At 36.8% G+C, this 24,385-nt stretch overlaps 1 protein-coding gene across 1 annotated transcript in view; it reads right to left on the bottom strand.

Annotated features, from left to right (window-relative positions):
- Positions 1-24,385, bottom strand: part of TEX11 (testis expressed 11) — a 335,773-nt gene that overhangs the window by 193,807 nt on the left and 117,581 nt on the right. Inside the window, exons 11-12 of the mRNA XM_044234723.1 lie at positions 17,949-18,030; positions 14,706-14,784 (exon numbers count right to left, since the gene is read on the bottom strand). Coding sequence (XP_044090658.1) covers positions 14,706-14,784; positions 17,949-18,030 — 161 coding nt within the window. The remainder of the gene's footprint in view (positions 1-14,705; positions 14,785-17,948; positions 18,031-24,385) is intronic.

The raw sequence follows: 24,385 nt of genomic DNA, 5'->3' as shown, positions 1-24,385 counted from the left end.
GATCTTGAGCTAATCATATACACATTAAGCATGAGTCTGAGAAGCACTAACATAGAACAGCAAGGATTTGTTCAGAAAAAGGCATACCAAATTTTATCTTTTGAGAAGTTTACTTAAATGATAAAAGTCAGAGAGTAAACTGACATAATCTAACAATTTCAGGAAAAATGACTTATAACAACAAAATATTAAACCACCTAACTACTTTTCAACAATTTAAAGCATATGGTCTTCCCTTCTTTAGCACCACATATTACCAGGATCTCGTAAATGTGTAACCTAGAAAGGTCTGTATACTGACTTCTAATGAAGCTTGACTGTAAAAGATGAAATTTAAAAAAAAAAAAAAGATCACTTGAGAGATACAGTATTTCCAACCATTTGTCAATGTACTCAAAATTTTATCCCTGCATCAAGGTGCATCATCAGAAGCCTAGGTCTGTACTACATTAGCTTATGGTACATAGCAGAACTGCATTCACTTACTAACACTTAATGTTCTGCACTCTTAGCTTGTATTGTTAAAATAAACTTCTCCATATAAAATATATTTATGCTTGTGCTCTAAAAATTATCATCGTCCATCATATAATGCAACTTCCTATACTGTCTACAGATGCCAAGGATGTAACATAAATGAGTGAAATAGACTATAAGAAAAAGCAACTGCCAGATATATAATGAAACTTTATTATTAATTGAACAATGGTATAAGCAATGTTAACAGAGTACAAACAGGTAAGAAAACAGAAGCTATACTTTAAATTTGAAATTTAAAAATAAAAGTATTTATCAAATTTTCCTTTCAAAACTGATTTCTCTGTTCATTGGGAGATAGAAACCTGAAACTCTTCTATACCAGTATGTCAATATCCACATGGGCTGACAGGGAAAAAGTAGATAGATGCCTCCATGAAAATTTGGGTACTGTTATCAAGAGATGTCAGTTGTAAAGTGGAATGAATAAATGGCATCTAACCAAGACAATTAATGTCGACTACATCTGATACTCCCAAGTTGTCTAATTAGAATTCAATACCACATTACATTACAGTTCAATTTGTAGTTCTTCTTTCATATTAGTAGTATTAATTGAGAAAGGCAAAATAAACAGTTTCTCATTATCATAATGCTGGAAATGAGAAAACATTTTAAGAATTCAATCTTTGAATACATAGTTTAGGTAATCACTTCTATCTCTGGAAGCCAATTTCAGCATAGAGAAGGGAGTCAGATTACTCTTTGCCAAATGAGTTTCCCAAAGAAATTACTTCACTGAGAACATATGAATTACAATTTACATTTGTGTAATTACTTATAAATGCATTTGCAGAGAGAGATTCAGAGTGTTTATATGGGTTGTCATAGTCACCAAAGAGGTCAAGTCTTTGAGGTGAGGAAGAAAATTTCCCGTGAATGACAGGAACAAGTTGAATTCTTTCAACAGTTCAAAAAATCTCTCTTTAGCACCCTGTCATGAATGCTGTGCAGCATCATACAGATCTCCCCTTCAGGACTGAAGTATTTCTTTCCAGGTTGTTCTTTAGGCATTACCCTGAAGAGAGCCATCTCACCCAAGATTATGCCCCCTTTCCAGGGCAGCTGGCATCCAAGACTGGCCAACACTCTGCTACAAGACATGGCCATCTTATTCTAACCAAAAACAAGTCTGAAGGACCATCCCAGTTTCAGAGTTCCCAGGGGGAGTGTAGGTAAGCTGAGGCCTTGCAACTTAACAGTAGCCAAAGTTCTCCCTTTACCTAGTCCAGCCTCCTTCTCTCCCCCTCATAGGCACTGGCCCTGAAAGTGCCCCGTAGTAAACTATCTGCTCACTAAGCACCATCTGAGAAGCCTGCCTCCTGGGCAGCCCAGCCTTTGACAGCACCTCATCCAGTACGCCCCTGACCGTCAAGAAACAGAGGCAGCTTCTGCATTATGCATCAGTTTACCCAACAAAGCAAGTCTCTGTGAAAGCCACAGAAGAATATCCATCCGTGTATTATTAACACATCCACATGTTTGAGGTTTAGCTTTACAGCACAAAGTGCTTCCTGGTAAATTATACAATTACACTCTTAAAATACTTACACTCTTAAAAATACTTAAACCTTGTATTTAAATTTCAAATCAAGATTTTAATAACTGTTGCAGAAATATCTTCTGTAGTCACACAAATTATGTTGACCAATCAACATTAAACTTGTAAAACACGGCAACTTTGCTCAAAAGTTCTGTCATATCAAAATTCTCACTGACACCATCAATAAATATGCTTTACTGGGCAGTATTACATCTGTCTATGGAACAACAACAACAAAGAACGAATAACCTCTTTTAAAACAACCTGTCCAATTAATTATCAACTATATCTTCAACATGCCAAACAACAGCATTTTGGATTAGATTTGCATTTGAAACTTAAGAACACATCTTGTGCCTCTCTCAATAGATACTCTTTTATAAACTGTCATCTGTGAAAGTATTTGATTCCTGGGCAATCTTTTTCCTTAATATATAACTATGAAATTGCATTTCATAACAGGATTGCTTATTTTATTCAGTTAAGATTTATGACATCACTTTTCTGTATCCTAGCCATAATTTCTACCTTATTTTGCTTTACAATGAGTTTGTAATTTATGTTCAGTTGACAAAGACACACTACGTACATGTAACACACCAGAATCCTTTATTTCCATCACAAATAAATTTGTTTTCTCTTATTTTCTTGAAATGCCCTCTCAGTCTAGCTTACATTCTCTCACTTTTAAAAGAGATGTGGGTGCCATAAACATTTAATTTCCTCTTATATCCGCTCTATGAATAACACCACCAAAAAAGACAAGTGACAACCTGACACACAGGATAAGGTAGAAAATAAGGAAGTGTGTGGACTATGTTTAAATGGAAATGCCTCAATGTCTAAAGATGGCAATGGCCACTTAACGCCAAATGATTGCTGCTTAATGGGAATACTGACCAAGTGCTTCCAGATTTTTCAATTTTTTTCATGAGAAGTCAGAAATTCACATTTTTATTTAAAATTGTTAAATGTTGGCAATTAATTCATCCCTATGCAACACATTTCTGACCATATTCAGCTCATGGTCCACTGATCTGCAAACCCTTTGCTATGAGATAAATTTCTTTAGAATGTAGAACTGGGGGCAAAGTTTGTCAGTCTTAAAGGCAGTATTCAGGAAATGAGAGACAAAAAAGAACAACTATGAGGTATATATAAAACAAGCAATAATAATAACAGAAGTCCCTCCTTATACGTAATTTCTTCAAATGTAAATGGATGAAACTCCAATCACAAGGAAGAGATTGGAAGAATAGATAAATAGAATCCAACAACATACTGTCCAGAAGAAACTTACTTGAGATTCAAAGACACAAATAGGTAGAAAATGAAATGACAGAAGATATTCCATGCAAACAGTAACCAAAAGTGAGCAGGGGTATTTGTAACAAAACTGACTTTAAATTTAAAAAGTTACAAAAGACAAAGAAAGACATTATACATCAATTAAAAATGCAATACAGCAAGAAGATAGAACAATAACAACAGACCATCAGTTTAAGAGAACTGAAGGTAAATCAGCGCTCTATGATAACAGTTGGAGACTTCAAGACCTCCTTTCAAAAATGGATAGAACAACTGGACAAAAGTAAGAAATACAGGACTTTAACAACACAATAAACCAAGAGACATATACAGCATAGTCCACCCAATAACAGAATACACATTCTTCTCAAATACACATGGAACATTTTCCAGGACAGACCAAATGTTAGGCCACAAATTTAAAGTGAACAGGTTTTATTTATTTATTTATTTATTTATTCAGTCATTCATTCACAGAGAGAACAAGAGCAGGGCAGGGGGGGAGGGAAAGAGAGAATCTTAAGTAGGCTGCATGCCCAGTGCAGAGCACAATGTAGGGCTCAATCTCGTGACTCTGAGATCATGATCTGAGCTGAAATCAGGAGTCAGAAACCCAACTGACTGAGCCACCAGGAACCCCTCAATAGATTTTAAAAGACAGACATCATGCAGAGTATCTTTTCTGATGACAAATGGATAAAGTTACAAATCAGTAATGGAAGAAAAACTGAAAATATTTAGAATTTGTAGAAATTAAACAATATGCTTAATCAATGAAATGAAGAAGAAATCACAAGGGAAATTAGAAAAAACTTAAGACTGAATGAAAAAGAAAATACAACCTACCTAGGCTTACAGGACACAGAAAAAACCATGCTAAGGGAGAAATTTGTATCTATAAATGCTCACATTCAATAACAAGAAAGACCTCAAATCAATAACCTAATTCTACAACTAGGGGACTAGGAAAAAGAAGAACAAACTAACCACAAAACTACCAGAAGGAAGGAAATAATAAGATTAGAGCAGAAATAAAAGAAATAGAGACTAGAAAAACAACAGGAATAAAACAAACTGGGGCACCTGGGTGGCTCAGTGGGTTAAAGCCTATGCCTTCGGCTCAGGTCATGGTCCCCGGGCCCTGGTATGGAGCCCCACATTGGGCTCTCTGCCCAGCAGGGAGCCTGCTTCCTCCTCTCTCTCTGCCTGCTTCTCTGCCTGCCTGTGATCTCTGTCAAATAAATAAATAAAATCTTTTAAAAAAAACAATTAAACTAAGAGTTGGTTTTCTGAAAAGATAAACAAAAGTGACAAATCTTTAGCTAGATTAAGAAAAAAGGAAGACTTGAATAAAATCATGAATAAAAGAAAAGACATTACAACTGATGCCTCAGAAACGAAAGTAATTTTAGGGGCACCTGGGTGGTTCAGTCATTGGGCATCTGCCTTTGGCTCAGGTCATGATCCTAGAGTCCTGAGCTCAAGCCCCACATTGGGCTCCCTGCTCAGTGGGGAGCCTGCTTCTCCCTCTGCCACTCCCCCTGCTTGTGTTACCTCTTTGGCTGTCTCTCTCTCTGTGTCAAATAAATAAAATCTTTAAAAAAAAAAAGAAATGAAAAGAATTTTAAGGGACTACCATGAAAACTTATATACCAAATTGGATAACCTAGAAGAAATGCATGAATTCCTAGAAACACAACCACCTACAAAGCCTGGATCATTAAGAAATAGAAAACCTGACAGACCTATAACTAGCAAAGAGATTGAAGCAGTAATCAAAAATCTCCCAACAAAGAAAAGTTTAGGATTAGGTGGCTTTACCCCCAAATTCTACCAAATCCTTAAAGAATATATGCCAATCCTTCTCAAAGTCTTCCAAGAAATTGGAGAAGGGAACACTTTGAAACTTATTTAAAGAAGCCAGATTTACCCTCACATCAAAAAAAAAAAAGAAAGAAAGAAAGAAAGAAAAGAAAAAAGAAAAAGAAAATACCAATGGAATTTTTCACAGAAGTAGATAGAACAAGAAGCCTAAAATTTATATAGAACCACAAATGACCCTGAATAGCCAAAGCAATCCTGAGAAAGAAGAATGAAGCTGGAGGTATCATGCTCTTGGATTTCACACTATACTACAAAGGTACAATAATCAAAACAGTATAGTACTGGCATGAAAATGCACACATAGATCAAAGGAAGAGAACAGACCACCCAGGGAAAAAAAACACACATATATATCATCCTCAATGAAGAAAAGCTGAGAGATTTTCATCTACAGTCAGGAATAAGACAGAGATGTCCACTCTCACCACTGTTGTTCAACATAGTACTCGAAGTCCTAGCCTCAGCAATCAGACCGTAAAAAGAAATAAAAGGCATTCAAATCAGCAAGGAAGAGGTCAAACTCTCACTATTCACAGATGATATGATTCTCTATGTAGAAAACCTGAAAGAGTCTACCAAAAAATTGCTAGAACTGATATACAAATTCAGCAAAGTTGCAGGATTTAAAATCAACATACAGAAATATGTTGCATTCCTATACACCAATAATGAAGATGCAGAAAGAGAAATCAAGGAATTGATCCCATTTACAATTGCGCTAAAATACATAAGATACAAAGGAATAAACCTAGACAATGAGGTAAAAGATCTGCACTCTGAAAACTATAAAACCCTGATGAAAGACACTGAAGACGACACAAAGAAATGGAAAGACATTCCACGCTCACGGACTGGAAAAATATTGTTCAAATGTCTACACTACCCAAAGCAATCTACGCATTTAATGCAATCCCTATCAAAATACCAACAGCATTCTTCCCAGAGCTAGAACAAACAATCCTAAAATTTTTTTTCCAATTTATTTATTTTCAGAAAAACAGTATTCATTATTTTTTCACCACACCCAGTGCTCCATGCAAGCTGTGCCCTCTATAATACCCACCACCTGGTACCCCAACCTCCCACCCCCCCGCCACTTCAAACCCCTCAGATTGTTTTTCAGAGTCCATAGTCTCTCATGGTTCATCTTCCCTTCCAATTTACCCAAAAGCACATACCCTCCCCAATGTCCATAACCCTACCCCTCTTCTCCCAACCCCCCTCCCCCCAGCAACCCACAGTTTGTTTCGTGAGATTAAGAGTCACTTATGGTTTGTCTCCCTCCCTATCCCATCTTGTTTCATGGATTCTTCTCCTACCCACTTAAGCCCCCATGCTGCATCACCACTCCCTCATATCAGGGAGATCATATGATAGTAGTCTTTCTCCGCTTGACTTATTTCGCTAAGCATGATATGCTCTAGTTCCATCCATGTTGTCGCAAATGGCAAGATTTCGTTTCTTTTGATGGCTGCATAGTATTCCATTGTGTATATATACCACATATTCTTGATCCATTCATCTGTTGATGGACATCTAGGTTCTTTCCATAGTTTGGCTATTGTGGACATTGCTGCTATAAACATTTGGGTGCACGTGCCCCTTTGGATCACTACGTTTGTATCTTTAGGGTAAATACCCAGTAGTGCAATTGCTGGGTCATAGGGCAGTTCTATTTTCAACATTTTGAGGAACCTCCATGCTGTTTTCCAGAGTGGTTGCACCAGCTTGCATTCCCACCAACAGTGTAGGAGGGTTCCCCTTTCTCCGCATCCTTGCCAGCATCTGTCATTTCCTGACTTGTTGATTTTAGCCGTTCTGACTGGTGTGAGGTGATATCTCATTGTGGTTTTGATTTGTATTTCCCTGATGCCGAGTGATATGGAGCACTTTTTCATGTGTCTGTTGGCTATCTGGATGTCTTCTTTGCAGAAACGTCTGTTCATGTCCTCTGCCCATTTCTTGATTGGATTATTTGTTCTTTGGGTGTTGAGTTTGTTAAGTTCTTTCTAGATTTTGGACACTAGTCCTTTATCTGATATGTCGTTTGCAAATATCTTCTCCCATTCTGTCAGTTGTCTTTTGGTTTTGTTAACTGTTTCCTTTGCTGTGCAAAAGCTTTTGATTTTGATGAAATCCCAAAAGTTCATTTTTGCCCTTGCTTCCCTTGCCTTTGGCGATGTTCCTAGGAAGATGTTGCTGCAGCTGAGGTCGAAGAGGTTGCTGCCTGTGTTCTCCTCAAGGATTTTGATGGATTCCTTTCTCACATTGAGGTCCTTAATCCATTTTGAATCTATTTTTGTGTGTGGTGTAAGGAAATGGTCCAATTTCATTTTTCTGCACGTGGCTGTCCAATTTTCCCAACACCATTTATTGAAGAGGCTGTCTTTTTTCCATTGGACATTCTTTCCTGCTTTGTCAAAGATTAGTTGACCATAGAGTTGAGGGTCTATTTCTGGGCTCTCTATTCTGTTCCATTGGTCTATGTGTCTGTTTTTGTGCCAGTACCATGCTGTCTTGATGATGACAGCTTTGTAATAAAGCTTGAAGTCCGGAATTGTGATGCCACCAACTTTGGCTTTGTTTTTCAATATCCCTTTGGTTATTCGAGGTCTTGTCTGGTTCCATATAAATTTTAGGATTATTTGTTCCATTTCTTTGAAAAAGATGGATGGTACTTTGATAGGAATTGCATTAAATGTGTAGATGTCCATTATCACCACTGCTATTCAACATAGTACTAGAAGTCCTAGCCTCAGCAATCAGACAACAAAAGGAAATTAAAGGCATCCAAATCGGCAAAGAAGAAGTCAAATTATCACTCTTCGCAGATGATATGATACTCTATGTGGAAAACCCAAAAGACTCCACTCCAAAACTGCTAGAACTTATACAGGAATTCAGTAAAGTGTCAGGATATAAGATCAATGCACAGAAATCAGTTGCATTTCTCTACACCAACAACAAGACAGAAGAAAGAGAAATTAAGGAGTCAATCCCATTTACAATTGCACCCCAAACCATAAGATACCTAGGAATAAACCTAACCAAAGAGGCTAAGAATCTATACTCAGAAAACTATAAAGTACTCATGAAAGAAATTGAGGAAGACACAAAGAAATGGGAAAATGTTCCATGCTCCTGGATTGGAAGAATAAATATTGTGAAAATGTCTATGCTACCTAAAACAATCCTAAAATTTGTACAGAACCACCAAAGACCACAAATAGCCAAAGCAATCAATAAAAGAAAAACAAAGCTGAAGGCATCATGATTCCGGACATCAAGCTACATTACAAAGCTGTAGTGATCAGGATAGTATGGCAGTGGCACAAAAACAGACACTTAGATCAATGGAGCAGAACAGAAAACCCAGAAATGAAGCCACAACTATTTGATCAACTAATCTTCAACAAAGCAGGAAAGAATACCCAATGGAAAACAGTCTCATCAACAAATGTGAAAACTGAACATCAATATACAAAAGAATAAAATTGGAGCACTTTCTTACACCATACACAAAAATAAATTCAAAATGGATGAAAGACCTAAATGTGAGACAGGAAACCATCAACATCCTAGAGGAGAACACAGGCAGCAACCTCTTTGACTTTGACCACAGCATCTTCTTACTAGACATGTCTCTGGAGACAAAGGAAACAAAAGCAAAATAAACTACCAGGACTTCATCAAGATAAAAGACTTCTGCACAGCAAAGGAAACAATCAATAAAACTAAAAGGCAGCCTATGGAATGGGAGAAAATATTTGCAAATGACATACTTGATATCTAAAATCTATAAAGAACTAATCAAACTCAACATCCAAAAACAAATGATCCAGTTAAATAGGCAGAAGACACGAAGAAATACATGTTTTCAAAGAAGACATCCAGAAGGTTAATGGACACATGAAAAGATTAAAAGATTCTCAACATCAACTCATCATCAGGGAAATACCAATCAAAACCATGATGAAATACCACCTCACACCGGCCTGAATGCCTAAAAAGTTGACAACATAAGAAACAACAGGTGTTGGTGAGGATGTAGAGAAAGGGAAACCATCTTACACTGTTGGTGGGAATGCAAACTGGCGCAGCCACTCCGGAAAACAGTATGGAGGTTCCTCAAAAAGTTAAAAAGAGAACTACCGTATGACCCAGCAATTGCACTACTAGGTATCTACCCAAAGGATACAAAATACTGATTCAAAGGAGCACATGTATCCCAATGTTTATAGCAGCATTATCAAGAATAGCTAAATTATAAAAAGAACCCAAAGGTCCATCAACAGATGAGTAGATAAAGAAGATGCGCGCACGTGTGCGTGTGTAATGGAATATTACCCAACCATAAAAAATGAAATCTTGCCATTTGCAAGGATGTAGATGGAGCTATAGAGGATGTGCAAGTGAAGTAACTCAGAGAAAGACAAATACCATGATTTCACTCATATGTGGAATTGAAGAAACAAAACAGATGAACGTGTGGGAAGGGGAAAAAGAGAGGGAAGCAGAACCCAAGAGTCTCTTAATGATGGAGAACAAACTCAGGGTTGATGGAGAGAGGTGGACAGGGGATGGGCTAAATGGGTGATGGGTATTAAGGAGGGCACTTGTTCAGCACTGGGTGTTGTATGTAAGTGATGAATCATTAAATTCCACTCATTAGGGGCACCTGGGTGGCTCAGTGGGTTAAAGCCTCTGCCTTCGGCTCGGGTCATGATCCCAAGGTCCTGGGATCGAGCCCCACATCGGGCTCTCTGCTCCGTGGAGAGCCTGCTTCCTCCTCTCTCTCTGCCTGCCTCTCTGCCTACTTGTGATCTCTCTCTGTCAAATAAATAAATAAAATGTTAAAAAAAATAAATAAATTCTACTCATTAAACCAATATTACATTGTATATTAACTAGAGTTTAAATAAAAAAAAAAATTAGAAAAGGGGCGCCTGGGTGGCTCAGTGGGTTAAGCCTCTGCCTTCAGCTCAGGTCATGATCCCGGCGTCCTGGGATTGAGCCCCACGTCGGGCTCTCTGCTCAGCGGGAAGCCTGCTTCCCTTTCTCTCTCTCTGCCTGCCTCGCTGCCTACTTGTGATCTGTCTGTCAAATAAATAAATAAAATCTTAAAAAAAAAAAAGAAAAAATTAGAAAAAAAAAGAAACTGTGTGGTCCAGAAATCTAAAATATATACTATCCTGTCCTTTAAGAGAAAATTTGCTACTGTGAATTGGATGAAGACAGTTGGAATGCCTACAAAATCTGAAGATAACAAACTGGGAAGAGTAAATACACCACATGATAGAATTTAAATTTACAGAATTTTAACAACTGAAAAAAAATAAGCTGTAACAATCAGGTTGAAACTTAATAGCTTAAAAAATATATGTGGGATAACAAAATATATATTGATCTCTGCTCCTGGTTCCTAGCACAGAGACCTAAAACCCTTGTCATTTCCTAAGTGATAAGAACACTAGGGGCATCCCTTGTTCCAATATTTGTTTTTTGCCCTATCCCTGACACAGAGCTCCTAAAACTCCTGTAAATTCCTAAGTGATAAGAGCTCTAGTAGCATCTTTTGTTCTATTACTCTGGATGGCTCCTTGATGGGGGGCTGATCACCAGAATGACCAAGCCATGATTAGAAGCTTGGAATATTCAGTTCCCCCCAAATCCTCCAGAGAAGAGAGAAGGACTAGAAATAGAATTAATAATTGATCATGCTTATGTGAGGAAGTCTCCATAAAACCCCAAAAGTGCAGAGTCCAGAGAGCTTCCATGCTATAAACACATATACACCAAGAGGGTATCACAGCCCAACTCCGTATGCACAGAAACGCCTGTGCACAGAATTCTCCTGGATCTCACGTTATATATCTCCTCACCCAGCTATTCATCTGTATCTTTTAACAAGTCCTTCAGTAAGCTGGTAAACAAAAGTTAAGTGTTTCCCTGAGTTTTGTGAGCCACTCTAACAAATAAATTGAACCTGAGGAGGAGGATGTTAGAACCTCTGATTTATGTCTAGTTGGTGAGAAACATAGGTGATAATCTGGGCTTGCAACTAACTTCTGATGTATGGGTGGGGGGCAGTCTTGTGAGACCAAACCCTTAAACTGTGGGTTTCAATGCTATCTCCAGGTAGACAGTGTCAGAACTGAGTTGAATTGCAGGACACCCAACTAGTATCACAGAGAACTGCTTGGTGTGGGGAAAAACCTCCACATACTTAGTGACAAGTGAAATGTTTTGTGTGAGTAGTAAAGGATACTCACGGGAAGAAATATACATGAGAAAAACACACAGTAGTAAAGAACTAGGTATTTTCCTTTTAGTATGGCCACTGGGTACTTATTCAATCATAAAGGTAAAGGATATAGAATTCAGAGATAAGAGCAGTTGATATTATAAAGATCTAGTTTTCTAAGCGCAGTAAATTCACTATGTGATGTGGCTGTGAGGAAAGAGCTAAACTTAACATGGGTTTCATTAAAAGAAACATAGACTCTAGAGCAGTGCTGCCCAGTTGAACTTCCTATGATAATGGAATTGTTCTCTATCTGCACTGTTCAGTAAGCTCTAGCCACTTACCACATGTAGCTAATGAAACTTGATATATCTAGTGTGACTGAAGGACTTTTTTATTTTGTTTAATTTTTGTTAATTTAAATAGTTATATGGGGCTAGTTGCTACAAAACTGGATAGTTCAGGTTTAGAACATTTATCTTTTTATTATTTTTTTAAAGACTTTTATTTATTTATCTTACAGAGAGAGAGCAGGAAAGCACAGGCAAGGGGAGCGGCAGAGGGAGGGGGGAACCTGGTATGGGGCTCAGTCCCAGGACCCTGGGATCATGACCCAAACCTAAGGCAGTCACTTAACCAACTGAGCCACCTAGGTGCCCTAGTTTAGAACATTTGAAACATAAAAAGCAGATACTATTGGTTAGACCACATCTGTAGTATTATGTTCATTTCCAATTACCATACATACAAACTATAAGTGACTGACCATATTAATGAACAATGTTAGAATGAAATGGGGAAGAACTGTCAAGTAAAAGATTTTGATATTACCACATGGCAGAACTAGCAGCCTTGGAAATTATTGGAAAACATGTACCAATTGTATATAAGAAAAATTTTTGTATTGTAGTTTTGTAGAAACATAATCATAATTATTATAATTAATGTATTAATTTCAAATAATATATAAATATTATTATCATTATTACAACCCCCTCTTCCACAGATATTCCAGAAGAGGCTGAATGCCTTCTCATCCAAGAAGTCATGCGTCAGGTAGGAGACTGGTCTGCAACAATGGTTGATAAGCTACAGCTTGCAGGCCAAATCCAACCAGCCACCTGTTTTTGTAAATAAAGCTTTTTGGAACACAGCCAGTTCCATTTATTTACAGATTTTCTATGGCTGCTTTCACACAAGAGCAGAATAAAGGAGGTGTTACAGAGAATTTATGGTTTACAAAGGCTAAAGGCCCTTTACAGAAAATGTTTACTAACTCACCTAAAATAGTGCTTCTCGGAACCACTTGGAGAACTAATAAAGAACAGAGGTCTGGGCTTGTTGGAGTAAGGCAGGGCCTGATCTCTGTATTTTTTAAAAAGTTCCCTAGTGATCACTTTGTATAACCATTTTATTGAGGTATAATTCCCATACCATACCATGCATCCATTTAAAGTACACAATTCAGTGGCTTTTAGTGTACTCATACAATTGTAAAACCATCACCCAATCAATTTAAAACATTTTCATCACATCAAAAAGAAATGCCACACCCATGAGCAGTCTCTCCCCATTTCCCCCAAGTCTCACAGCCCTAAGCAAGCACTAATCTACTTTCTATCTGTATAAATGTACCTATTCTGGATAGTATATAAATGGACTGATACAATCTATGATCTTTGTGACTGGCTCCTTTCACGTAGCATAATGTTTTTAAGGTTTATCCTTGTTATAACATATATCAGTACCTGTTTCCTTTTATTCTTCTTAATATTTTAAAGGTTTGAACACTAGTTAACAAACTTTTATATGAATCTTAGGTGTACAATATAGTAGTAATTCAACAGTTCCATACATCATCCTTTATTGCCAAGTAATATTCCATGGTATGGTTATATCATATTTTGTTTATCTATTCATCAGTTGATAGACATTTTGAATGTTTCCACATTTAAATATTAAGAATAACGTTGCTATGAACATTCACATTGAAGTGTTTCATGGACATGCATTTCCTATTTAATTCAAGAGTGGAATTGTTGGGTCATATGGTATCTCTCTAACGTACTGAATAAGAGACTGTTTTCAAAGCAGCTGCACAATTTTACATTCCCACCATTAGTGTATGAGAGTTACAATTTCTCCACATCCTTGTCAACATTTGTTATTATCTGTCTTTTTGATTATAGCCATCCTAGTGGGTACAAAGTGGTTTCTTGTTGTGATTTTGACTGATGTTTCTCTGATGGCTAATGATGCTGAGCCGTCTTTTCAAGTGCTTATTCCCCAGTAATTGTGATGAACACTGAAGTCTGGGAACCATTCAGAGGTCTGTAAATATTCTAAGATCCCTTCTGACATTAACAGCCCCATACAGATAGAGCCAGAGAAGTGCATTACTCATAGAACTGCACTTGCTCATGCCTTCCTGTTCCACCTGACACCGTCCTGTAGGCTAACCTAGGCCTAACCTCCTGTTTTTTACAGCCCCGACTACCTTACTCCACTTTTTATTTCTTTTTCAAAAAATTTTTTAAACAGAATGTGGAGCAACCAAACTCTCATATTCTTTCTTTTTTTTTTAAAGATTATATTTGTTTATTTGACAGAAAGAGATGACAAGTAGACAGAGACGCAGGCAGAGAGAGAGAGGGAAGCAGGCCTCCTGCTGAACAGAGAGCCCGATGCGGGACTCGATCCCAGGACCCCGAGATCATGACCCGAGTCGCTGGCAGAGGCTCAACCCACTGAGCCACCCAGGCGCCCTCTTTTTCAAAATTTTAACGTTAATTTCAAAATTAACTTGACTCTTAGGGCACCTGGATGGCTCAGTGGGTTAAGCTGCTGCCTTCGGCTCAGGTCATGATCTCAGGGTCCTGGGATCGAGCCCCGCATCAGGCTCTCTGCTCAGCAGGGAGCCTGCTTCCTCCTCTCTCTCTGCCTGCCTCTCTGCCTACTTGTGATCTCTGTCTGTCAAAAAAATAAATAAAACCTTAAAAAAAAATTAACTTGACTCTTGGCTGTTTAAATCATTAAGCAAACAGTTCCATCTTCTAATTTGATAAGCACAATGGCAAATGCAGTGCTTTGTGAATACAGATGGATATAAATGGATATATTCAATATATATTAATGGAAACCTTAAAAAAAAGTTAGTCTTTAGAGAAAAGAAAATCAATTCTACCATACCTTTCATGATCCATCAGCAGTTTAGCAACATTCAGACAAAAGTCTAGAGACATGTCAAGATGCATTATTTCCAAGACAGCTAAAAAAGAAAAAAAAATGAAATAATCATATCAGTTTCATTTCAGAGGAAGCTTAACTATTTTCAGTAATTTTTCTCTGTTCAAAATCTACTTTCTAAATGTTTGCCATAGACCATGCCTTGCCTAATAATTTATAAAAACCTTTTTATAAAATAGTAACATCCAATGCCAGAATGTAGTGAAACATGTACTCTTCTATGGATGCCAAGTAACTTGGTACAATCTTTTTGAAAAGCAGTTTGGCAATACTGTATACTAAGAACACAGTGGTTAAAAGCTTGGGACCCTGGGCACCTGGGTGGCTCAGGTGGTTAAGCAACTGCCTTCAGCTCAGGTCATGATCCTGGACTCCTGGGATTGAGTCCCACATCAGGCTCCCAGCTCAGTGGGGAGTCTACTTCTCCCTCTGACCTTCTCCTGTCTCATGTGCTCTCTCTCCCTCTCAATAAATAAAATCTTAAAAAAAAAGTTTGGGACCTCAAGTCAAGATAGACTTATATTTGAAACCACTTGCCACCTATATGCCATAGGCAAGTTACTTAGTTCTTCTGTGCCTTAGTTTTGTCATCTGTAAAATGGGAATGTATCATCAATCTCTTAGGTTTGTTGAGAGGGTTCCATGAGATAACTAATGTAAATTACATAGTAAAGCACCTAGCACTTAGTAAACACTCAGTAAATGAAAGCTACTGTTATTATTATGCATTCCCTCTACTACAAAAAGTGTACTTCTGAAAAGTCATCTGAAATAAGAGAAAATGTTTATAAGCAAAGATATTAAAATCAGTGTAGATTATAATAACAATGAAAAGGAAATATATTCTTGAGTGTCCACTATAGGCAGGTGATAAACTATTACAAAAACCATTAAAAGTGTTAAGTATGAAAGAACAGAGAAAAATGAATATGCTCCACTATGAAAAATGTTTGTAAGATTAGTAAGTAAAAAATCAGAAAATAAAGCCTGCATGTACTATATAGTCAAAATTCTATAAAACAAACAAATTTAACCAAAATAGAAAAAGCGCTGAAAATAAATGATCAAACTGCTAGAAGTGATTGTGTTCAGACTCCTTATTTATCAAATTATCTAATGAGTGTAGTCTCTGTGCTTGGTGCTAAGAACCCAGTAGTGGAAAATACACACAAAAATACTTATTGTCGGGGAACTTACATTCCTATAAATGGCAGTACTATGTATATTTTTAGTATTTTCCAAAAGTTTCCTTAATGGGTATGTGCTACCCTTTCATAATAAAAACAATTTTGTGTATTTTTTTCAGTTTTTCTACTACAAAAAAATACCAGTGAAACTCTAATGCCAGCAGTTAGATTGACCATTCTAAGAGTAAAGTACTTCTACTAGCAAAGAAATGAACGAACTATAAAAATGCAAGTTTCAACACATTCTCTCAATACAACAAAGTAAAAGATAATTTAATATTTTAAGGTGTAGAAAACTTGGATTCAGGGAAGTCTCCTAAATTGTAATCTAACATTGAGACTTCATTAGTCTGAATATCAAGAGACTAAATAAAAACAATATGGGCATAAAGAATAGTTTCATTTTAAACTCTGCTTTTTATCAGCATTTTGATAAATATTATAATGAGGAATTGTAATCTAAGATCAATCAATTTTAAAGTAGGTGACTTCATAATCCCTTTGCTCTTCCTATATTGTATAGGTTTAAGTAAGCCTATTCCTTTAAATGGTTAGTTGGTTTATTCTCCTAGTGGAAAAAAAAAGTAGAATTGTCTTCCTGGTTCCTAACATTTTTCAGCCTGTGTATGCTGAGATGACACTGTTATGTAGAGATACAGAATCTTCTATACACTTCAGCTTCTAAGGTCTCCTAGTGATTAGCTAAAACTCTAGAAGTCACAGAAAGTTTTAGGTGTACTAAATTAGAACTAAATTTAGAGCTACTACCAAATTTGATCACTATCCTATTTATTAAAAATTTTTATTATTTATGGATAATTAATTATATTAGAATATAATTTTATATAGTAAAAAATACAGCTCTTTATTTTTATGGCTAAACACTATTGAAATATTGTTAAGGGGCCAGTGTGCATAGACAGACTTTTTGTAGTAGTAACAGTAATAATTAATAGCTACAAAAACAGGTAACAGGTTTTGCACACTAACTCTACACCAGGGATACTGCTAAATGCTTTATATACATTTTCTCAGGGATTCTCAAAATAACACAATGAGGTAGACATTATTATCTCTTTTAAAGATGAAGAAACTTAAGCACAGAAAAATTAAGTGACTTGCCAAATGACTCAAACATGTATATCAGGATGTTTATTCTGAGGTATACATTCTAGACCCTTAAGCATTCTGAAAAAGGGGGGCAGGGCGCCTAGGTGGCTCAGTGGGTTAAAGCCTCTGCCTTTGGCTTGGGTCATGATCCCAGGGTCCCAGATGGAGTCCCACATCAGGCTCGCTGCTCAGCAGGGAGCCTGCTTCCCCCTCTCTCTCTGCCTGTCTCTCCGCCTACTTGTGATCTCTTGTCTGTCAAATAAATAAATAAATAAATAAAATCTTAAAAAAAAAAAAAAAAAAGAATTCTGAAAAAGGGGCACCTGAGTGGTACACTCAGTTAAGTGTCCAACTATTGGTTTCAGCTCAGGTTGTGATCTCATAGTTGTGAGATCAAGCCCCATGTTGAGCTCTACACTCTGTATGGAGTCTGCTTAAGACTCTCTCTCCCTTCCCCTCTGCCTTTCCCCCACCTTCTAAAATAATAAATCTTAAAAAGAAGAATTTTGAAAAACAAATAGCAATGTTTATACAGGTAATTATAAAAAGCACAGCACTACAAAGGCTTTTTCCATCCAAAGTTAATTTTTTTTCATGGTGATAGACAACTTTGGAAGGGCAGCTGTAATTTTTGCTAAACTAAAAAACAAACAAACAAAACCCAAAAACTTAAGTTTTTATTCAGCTCTTTTTTTACTATTAAATCTCCAACTAGTCCCTCTTCCTTTTCTTTTTCTTCCTAGCTGACAAGCCTCTCCTTTTCCTACGTGATCAATTTCTTTCTCAGTCACTATCAATTCACAATTGTTAGGATACTATAAAAGATCCTATACTAAACAAACTGGAAATGATATTTCAAAATTGTGTGTTCTTCATATAGAGATGATACCTTCAAGGAGTTCTTCATTAGCTATTTCACTCTTCAAGAGGATTTTCATCTTTAAGAAAAGCCCAGCTGGATTCAAATATTCCTATTTTAAATAGAGAAATTCACAGTGACATTAAAACTGTAGAATGTAAAAGACAATTTTCAAGTAATTTGCCTGTTTTATTTAACCACAAGAGAATGACTCATGATCAAAAAAATCAAAATTATAAAAGATCAGATCATAAAATCCAGTTTATATCCAAGAATATTTTTTGATATTTAACTTAATCTAAGTAACACAAGGATTGAGTGAGTGGCAAGCACTTAATGGCAAGGTCAATACTTAAACTGTGACTGTAAGGCCATATTCTTGACTTGATAAGCAAAACTCCACATGTCTAATTATATTTGCTTTCTTTTGAGATTTTAGTAACAACTAATGTCCTTTGGAAATATGGCTGAATGAAATGAAAATGTACTGTCTTCCCTAAGGATATACCAGTCACATTTACTATTAATAACAATGTACTCTGAATAGTTTTTCTATGGTTCTACAGTATCTGTGGTCTCTTGCCTGGTTCCACTTTGCCTGACAGGATACATATTTAAACACCTGGGTCAGTATAAAAGGGTAGTCTAGGCCCATAGAAGAGAACCTTTTTCACTACAAAGTCATTCAGCCTCTACACGAACATTGTACTTATTTGCTCCAACCTTGGCAAATAATTATAGCAATTCATGTTTGAGATGCCTTAAGAATGGAAAGTTAGGGAAAGTATGCATTGGTTTTAAAAGGGTTCACAAATATAGATGCCATCAATACAAATAATAAACTGAGGTTGCAGATTTTAATTTACTGCATTGCAACATTTCCTGACAGACATGTTGGAATAGGTCTTGGATTCAATTCCCTTTTACTTTCAGAGAAGTACAGGTCTCCCAGAGCTTGGCGGGATCTCTTTTCCTTCAGTCTACTATACTCACACAAGCTGACATTCTGGTTTTCCCTTTGATTTCATTACCAAACAACTCCAGAGAACGGACAAGCACTCTGCTTTCATTGTATAATCATGGATTCACTTCTGTAAACATTTGCACTGTAAGGTTTATCCATGTCTCCTGAAATTATACTTTCAGAAGTCATAATTACCTGTTAAATCTATTAGCTTTCTCCCTATAATTAATATTCTTATCTTTCCTGTAACTTTTCTCACTATTGTTTCTCACTCTTATTCCTTAGATTTCTACTTACTTTTTTTTTCTTTTTGCCAAACAGTTATTTGAAAAAAGGATCCATACAACAAATTTTCAAGGCAAGTTATCCATAAATCCCATTTTGCAGAAGAGAAAGCTGAGGCTCAGTTGGAGTCACTTACACACAGTGACATAGTTGCTAAGAGGTAGAACCAAACTTTGAATTCAGAAATTTCTGACTCTAAGGGATATAACCTTTCAACTGTAATAAGCCATCTCTTGTGAAGCTCTTTCTACATTCGGCCTGCCTTTTATTTATTGTCCAGTTCTCCTGCAAGCTTTAAAGATAAGTTTGCCATTTTTTTAGTTCAAAGTTTATCACACACATACATGATTATATAAAATACATATGCATAGTTTACAGAATAATGATAAAACAAACACCCATGAACTAATCACACAGATAAAGAAACAGAATACAACCACCATAGGCCTCCTGTATATTTGGGGGCACCTGGGTGGTTCAGTCATTAAGCATCTGCCTTTGGCTCAGGTCATGATCCCAGAGTCCTGGAACTGAGCCCTGCATCAGGCTCCCTACTTGGCGGGAGGTCTGCTTCTCCCTCTCCCACTCCCCCTGCTTCTGTTCCCTCTCTTGCTGTATCTCTGTCAAATACCCAACATAGGGCCCCGAATTCACAACTTCAAGTCCAATAGTCACAGCTCTACTCACTGAGCCAGCCAGACACCTATCTTACCCACAAAGGTAAACACCACCTTGAATTTTGTGCAGTAATTCCCTTTCTCTTCTTTATAGATACTCAATACATTGTTTAGATTTGCCTGCATTTGACTTCACTTAAAACAAAAATATAAATTCTTCTTGGACTTGCTTCTTTCATTCAATATCATGATTTTCAGATTCATTTATGTTGATATATGGAATTTGTTTTCATTACTGTATACCAATATCCTCAAAAGGTATTCCTTGATCAGCATTAACTGAAAACTTATCAGAAATGCAGGTCTCATCCCAAATCTACTGAATCAGAAAATATGGGTGGGGTCCTATAAACTATGTATGTGTGAATTTTATTTTTAAGAAAATGGATAAAATCATTATTATTGATTTGCATTATGAAAAGCTGCCATTTCAACATAAATTCTAGTACTTGTTTAGTAAGGTAATAAACACTGTGTTTTAATAGGAACTCTAGTTAATCCTTATGCATGCTAAAGTCTGAGAAGGACTATTGTACAGTATTTCATTGCATGGCTATATCAAAATTTATCTATCCATTCTACTTTAAACATCAAAGTTATTTTCAACCCAACTGCTATTTTGAACAATACTGGCATCAGCTTCTGTACAATTCTCCTAGCATACAAATGCAACAACTTTTTTCCAAAGTATATACCTAGAAGTGAAGTTGCTGGATGGTTGGATATGGTTAAGTTCAACTTTACCAAGTAATGTCAAACTGTTATCCAAAATAGCTGTAACATGGGACGCCTGGGTGGCTCAGTCAGTTAAGCGACCCTGATCTCGGGGTCGAGAGATCAAGCCCTGTGTCACACTCCGTGCTGAGCATGGAGTTTGTTTGTTCCCCTCCCCGTGCTCTTCTACCCACTCGCTCACTCATGTTCTGTCTCAAGTAAATAAATAAAAATCTTCAAATACCTGTATCAATGTTCAAAACACTAGGAGTAGGAAGGCACTTACTCAACTGATAAAGGGCATCTATGAAAAATTCACAGCTAATACCATACTGAATGGCAAAATACTTAAAGATTTCTCCGCACGATTAGGAATAAGAAAAAGAAGTCTTCTCTTGCCACTTCTAGTCAAAATTAAAATAAACATGCTTGCCAGGCAATTAGGGGAGAAAAAGAGGTAAAAGGCAACCCGACAAAGAAAGAAGTAAAATTATCTCTGCTTGCAAATAACATGATCTTGTATATAGAAAATCCTATTTCCTACAAAAACATCAATAGTATTTTACACAGAAATAGAACAAATATTCCTAAACTTATATGAAAACACAAAAGAGCCCCTCAATAGTGAAAGCAATCTTGAAAACGAAAAGCAAAGCTGGAGGCCTCACAAGTCAGGACTTCAAGTTATATTATAAAGCTGTATTGATCAAAACAGTATGGTACTGGCACAAAACAGACACATAGATCAATGGAACAGAAGAGAAAACCCAGAAACGAACCCACAACTATATGGTCAATTAATCTTCAACAAAGCAGAAAAGAATATCCAATCGGAAAAAGAGTCTCCTAAACAAAGGACAGAAACATGCAGAAGAATGAAATCAGACCACTTTCTTACACCATACACAAAAATAAATTCAAAATGGGTAAGAGACTTAAATGTGAGACAGGAAACTATAAAAATCCTAGAAGAGAGCACAGGTAGTAACCTCTGACATCAGTTATAGCAACTTTTTTCTAGATAGGTTCCCTGAAGCAAGGGAAACAGAAGAAAAATTAACTATTGGAATTACTTCAAAATAAAAAGCTTCTGCACAGCAAAGGAAACAATCAACGAAACTAAAAGGCAACGTAAGGAATCAGAAAGATTATCTGCAAATAACAAACCCTATAAAGGGTAAGTATTTAATACATATAAAGAGTTTACACAACTCAAAACCCTAAAACCAAATAATCCAATTTATAAATGAGCAGAAGACATGGACAGACGTTTCTCCAAAGAAAACATACAGATGGGCAACAGACACATGAAAAGACGCTCAACATCACTCATCATCAGGGAAATACAAATCAAAACTCCAATGAGGTATCACCTCATATCTGTCAGAATGGCTAAAATCAACAACACAGGAAACAACCAGTGTTGGCAAGGATGTGGAGAAAACGGAACCCTTGTGCACTATTGGTGGGAATGCAAACTTGTGTAGCCACTCTGGAAAACAGTATGGAGGTTCCTCAAAAAGTTAAAAAGAGAAATACCCTATGACCCAGCAATCACACTACTGGGTACTTACACAAAGAATACAAAAACACTAACTCAAAGGGATACATGCACCCCTATATTAATAGCAGCATTACTTACCATACCCAAGATACTGAAACAGATCAAATGTCCATTGACTGATGAATGGATGATGAAGCTGGGCTCTACACACACACACACACACACACACACACACACAGAGGAATATTATTCAGCCATAAAAAGAAGGAAATCTTGCCATTTGCAAAGACATCAATGGAGCTAGAGAGTATAATGTTAAGCAAAATAAGTCAATCAGAAAAAGACAAATACCATATGATTTTCCTCATCTGTGGAATTTAAGAAATAAAACAAAAGGACAATAAAAAAAAAAGATGAATCAAAAAACACATTCTTAGCTATAGAGAACACACTAATGGTTACCAGAGGAAGGTGGGCGGGGCGGGGGGGGGGGGGGGATGAAATAGGTGAAGATGATTAAGAGTACACTTAACATAATGAGCAGAGTAATGTATAGAATTGTTGAATCAGTATAGGGTACACCTGAAACTAGTATAACTCTGTATGTTAAATATGATGGAATTAAAATTTGAAAATAAGCTGTAATAGAAACAATCCACTTACATAACACTAGGGGGTAAAAAAAAGAATGGGATCTTGCTATTTGCAACATCATGAATGGCTCTAGAAGGTATTATGCTGTGAAGTCAGACAAGAAAAATACCACATAATTTCACTTATATGTGGAATCTCAAAAACAAAACAAAACAAACAGACTCATAAATACAGAGAACAAACTGATGGTTGCTAGAGGGGAGGGAAGTGAAGGCAAGGGCAGAATAGGTGAAGGAGATTAATAGGTACAAACTTCCAATTAGAAAACAAGTCACAGGGCGCCTGGGTGGCTCAGTGGGTTAAAGCCTCTGCCTTCGGCTTGGGTCATGGTCTCAGGGTTCTGGGATCGAGCCCCGCATCGGGCTCTCTGCCAAGAGGGAGCTTGCTTCCTCCACTCTCTCTCTCTCTGCCTGCCTCTCTGCCTGCTTGTGATCTCTGTCGGTCAAATGAATAAATGAAAATATTGGAAAAAGAAAAAGAAAAAGAAAACAAGTCACAGGGGCACCTGGGTGGCTCAGTGGGTTGAAGCCTCTGCCTTCGGCTCAGGTCGTGATCCCAGAGTCCCAGGATAGATCCCCGCATCGAGCTCTCTGCTCAGCGGCAAGCCTGCTTCCTCCTCTCTCTCTCTCTCCCTGCCTCTCTGCCTACTTGTGATCTCTGTCAAATAAATAAAAATAAAATCTTAAAAAAGAAATTTAAAGAAAAGAAAATCAGTCACAGGGATGAAAAGTACAATGTAGGGAATATTTTTTTTAAGATTTTATTTATTTATTTGACAGAGATCACAAGTAGGCAGAGAGGCAGGCAGAGAGAGGAGGGAGCAGGCTCCTTGCTGAGCAGAGAGCCCGATGCAGGGTTCGATCCCAGGACCCTGAGATCATGACCTGAGCTGAAGGCAAAGGCTTTAACCCACTGAGCCACCCAGGTGCCCCTGTAAGGACTATTTTAACAATGCTGTATGGTGATAGATGGTAACCACCCTAATTATGGTGAGCATTTTGTAACGTATGTAATTGCTGAATCACTATGTTGCACACCTGAGAATAAAAGAACATTGTATGTCGACTATATTTCAACAATAAAAATTAAAACAAGAAAATCTTAAGAAATTTAATAAAAACATTTAATAAGCTAAAAAAATAAGTTCAGAAAGATTCCAATATCCATATTCTAAAAATCAATGGTATTTCTATATACCAACCATAACCAATTCAAAATTGAAGTTAAGAAAATAATTCCATTTAAAGTAACATCAAAAAGAATAAAATACATAGAATAAATGAACAAAAGAACAAGATTGGAATAATGAAAACCACAGGACATTGTTGAAAGAAATCAGAGACCTAACTAAATGGAAATACCTCCCATGTTCCTGGATTGAGGACTTAATATATTGTTAAGATGACAATAATCCCCAAATTGATCTACAGATTCAATGCAATCCCTGTCAAATTTCCAAGGGCTTCTTTGCAGAAGCTGACAAAATGACCCCAAAATTCATATGAAAATGCAAGAGTTCTAGAATGGCCAAAATACTCTTTATAAAGAACAAAGTAGGAAGACTCATACTTCCAATTCCAAAGTGGTATACCACTTTATACTGACATCAGTTGTAGATGAGAATTCCCAGTGTTCCACATCAGACTTTTAAATTTTTGCCAATCTAGTG

This window comes from Neovison vison, chromosome X (genome assembly GCF_020171115.1).
Source record: "Neovison vison isolate M4711 chromosome X, ASM_NN_V1, whole genome shotgun sequence".
Lineage (NCBI taxonomy): Eukaryota > Metazoa > Chordata > Mammalia > Carnivora > Mustelidae > Neogale > Neogale vison.
This window is presented reverse-complemented; position numbering and strand designations above follow the sequence as displayed.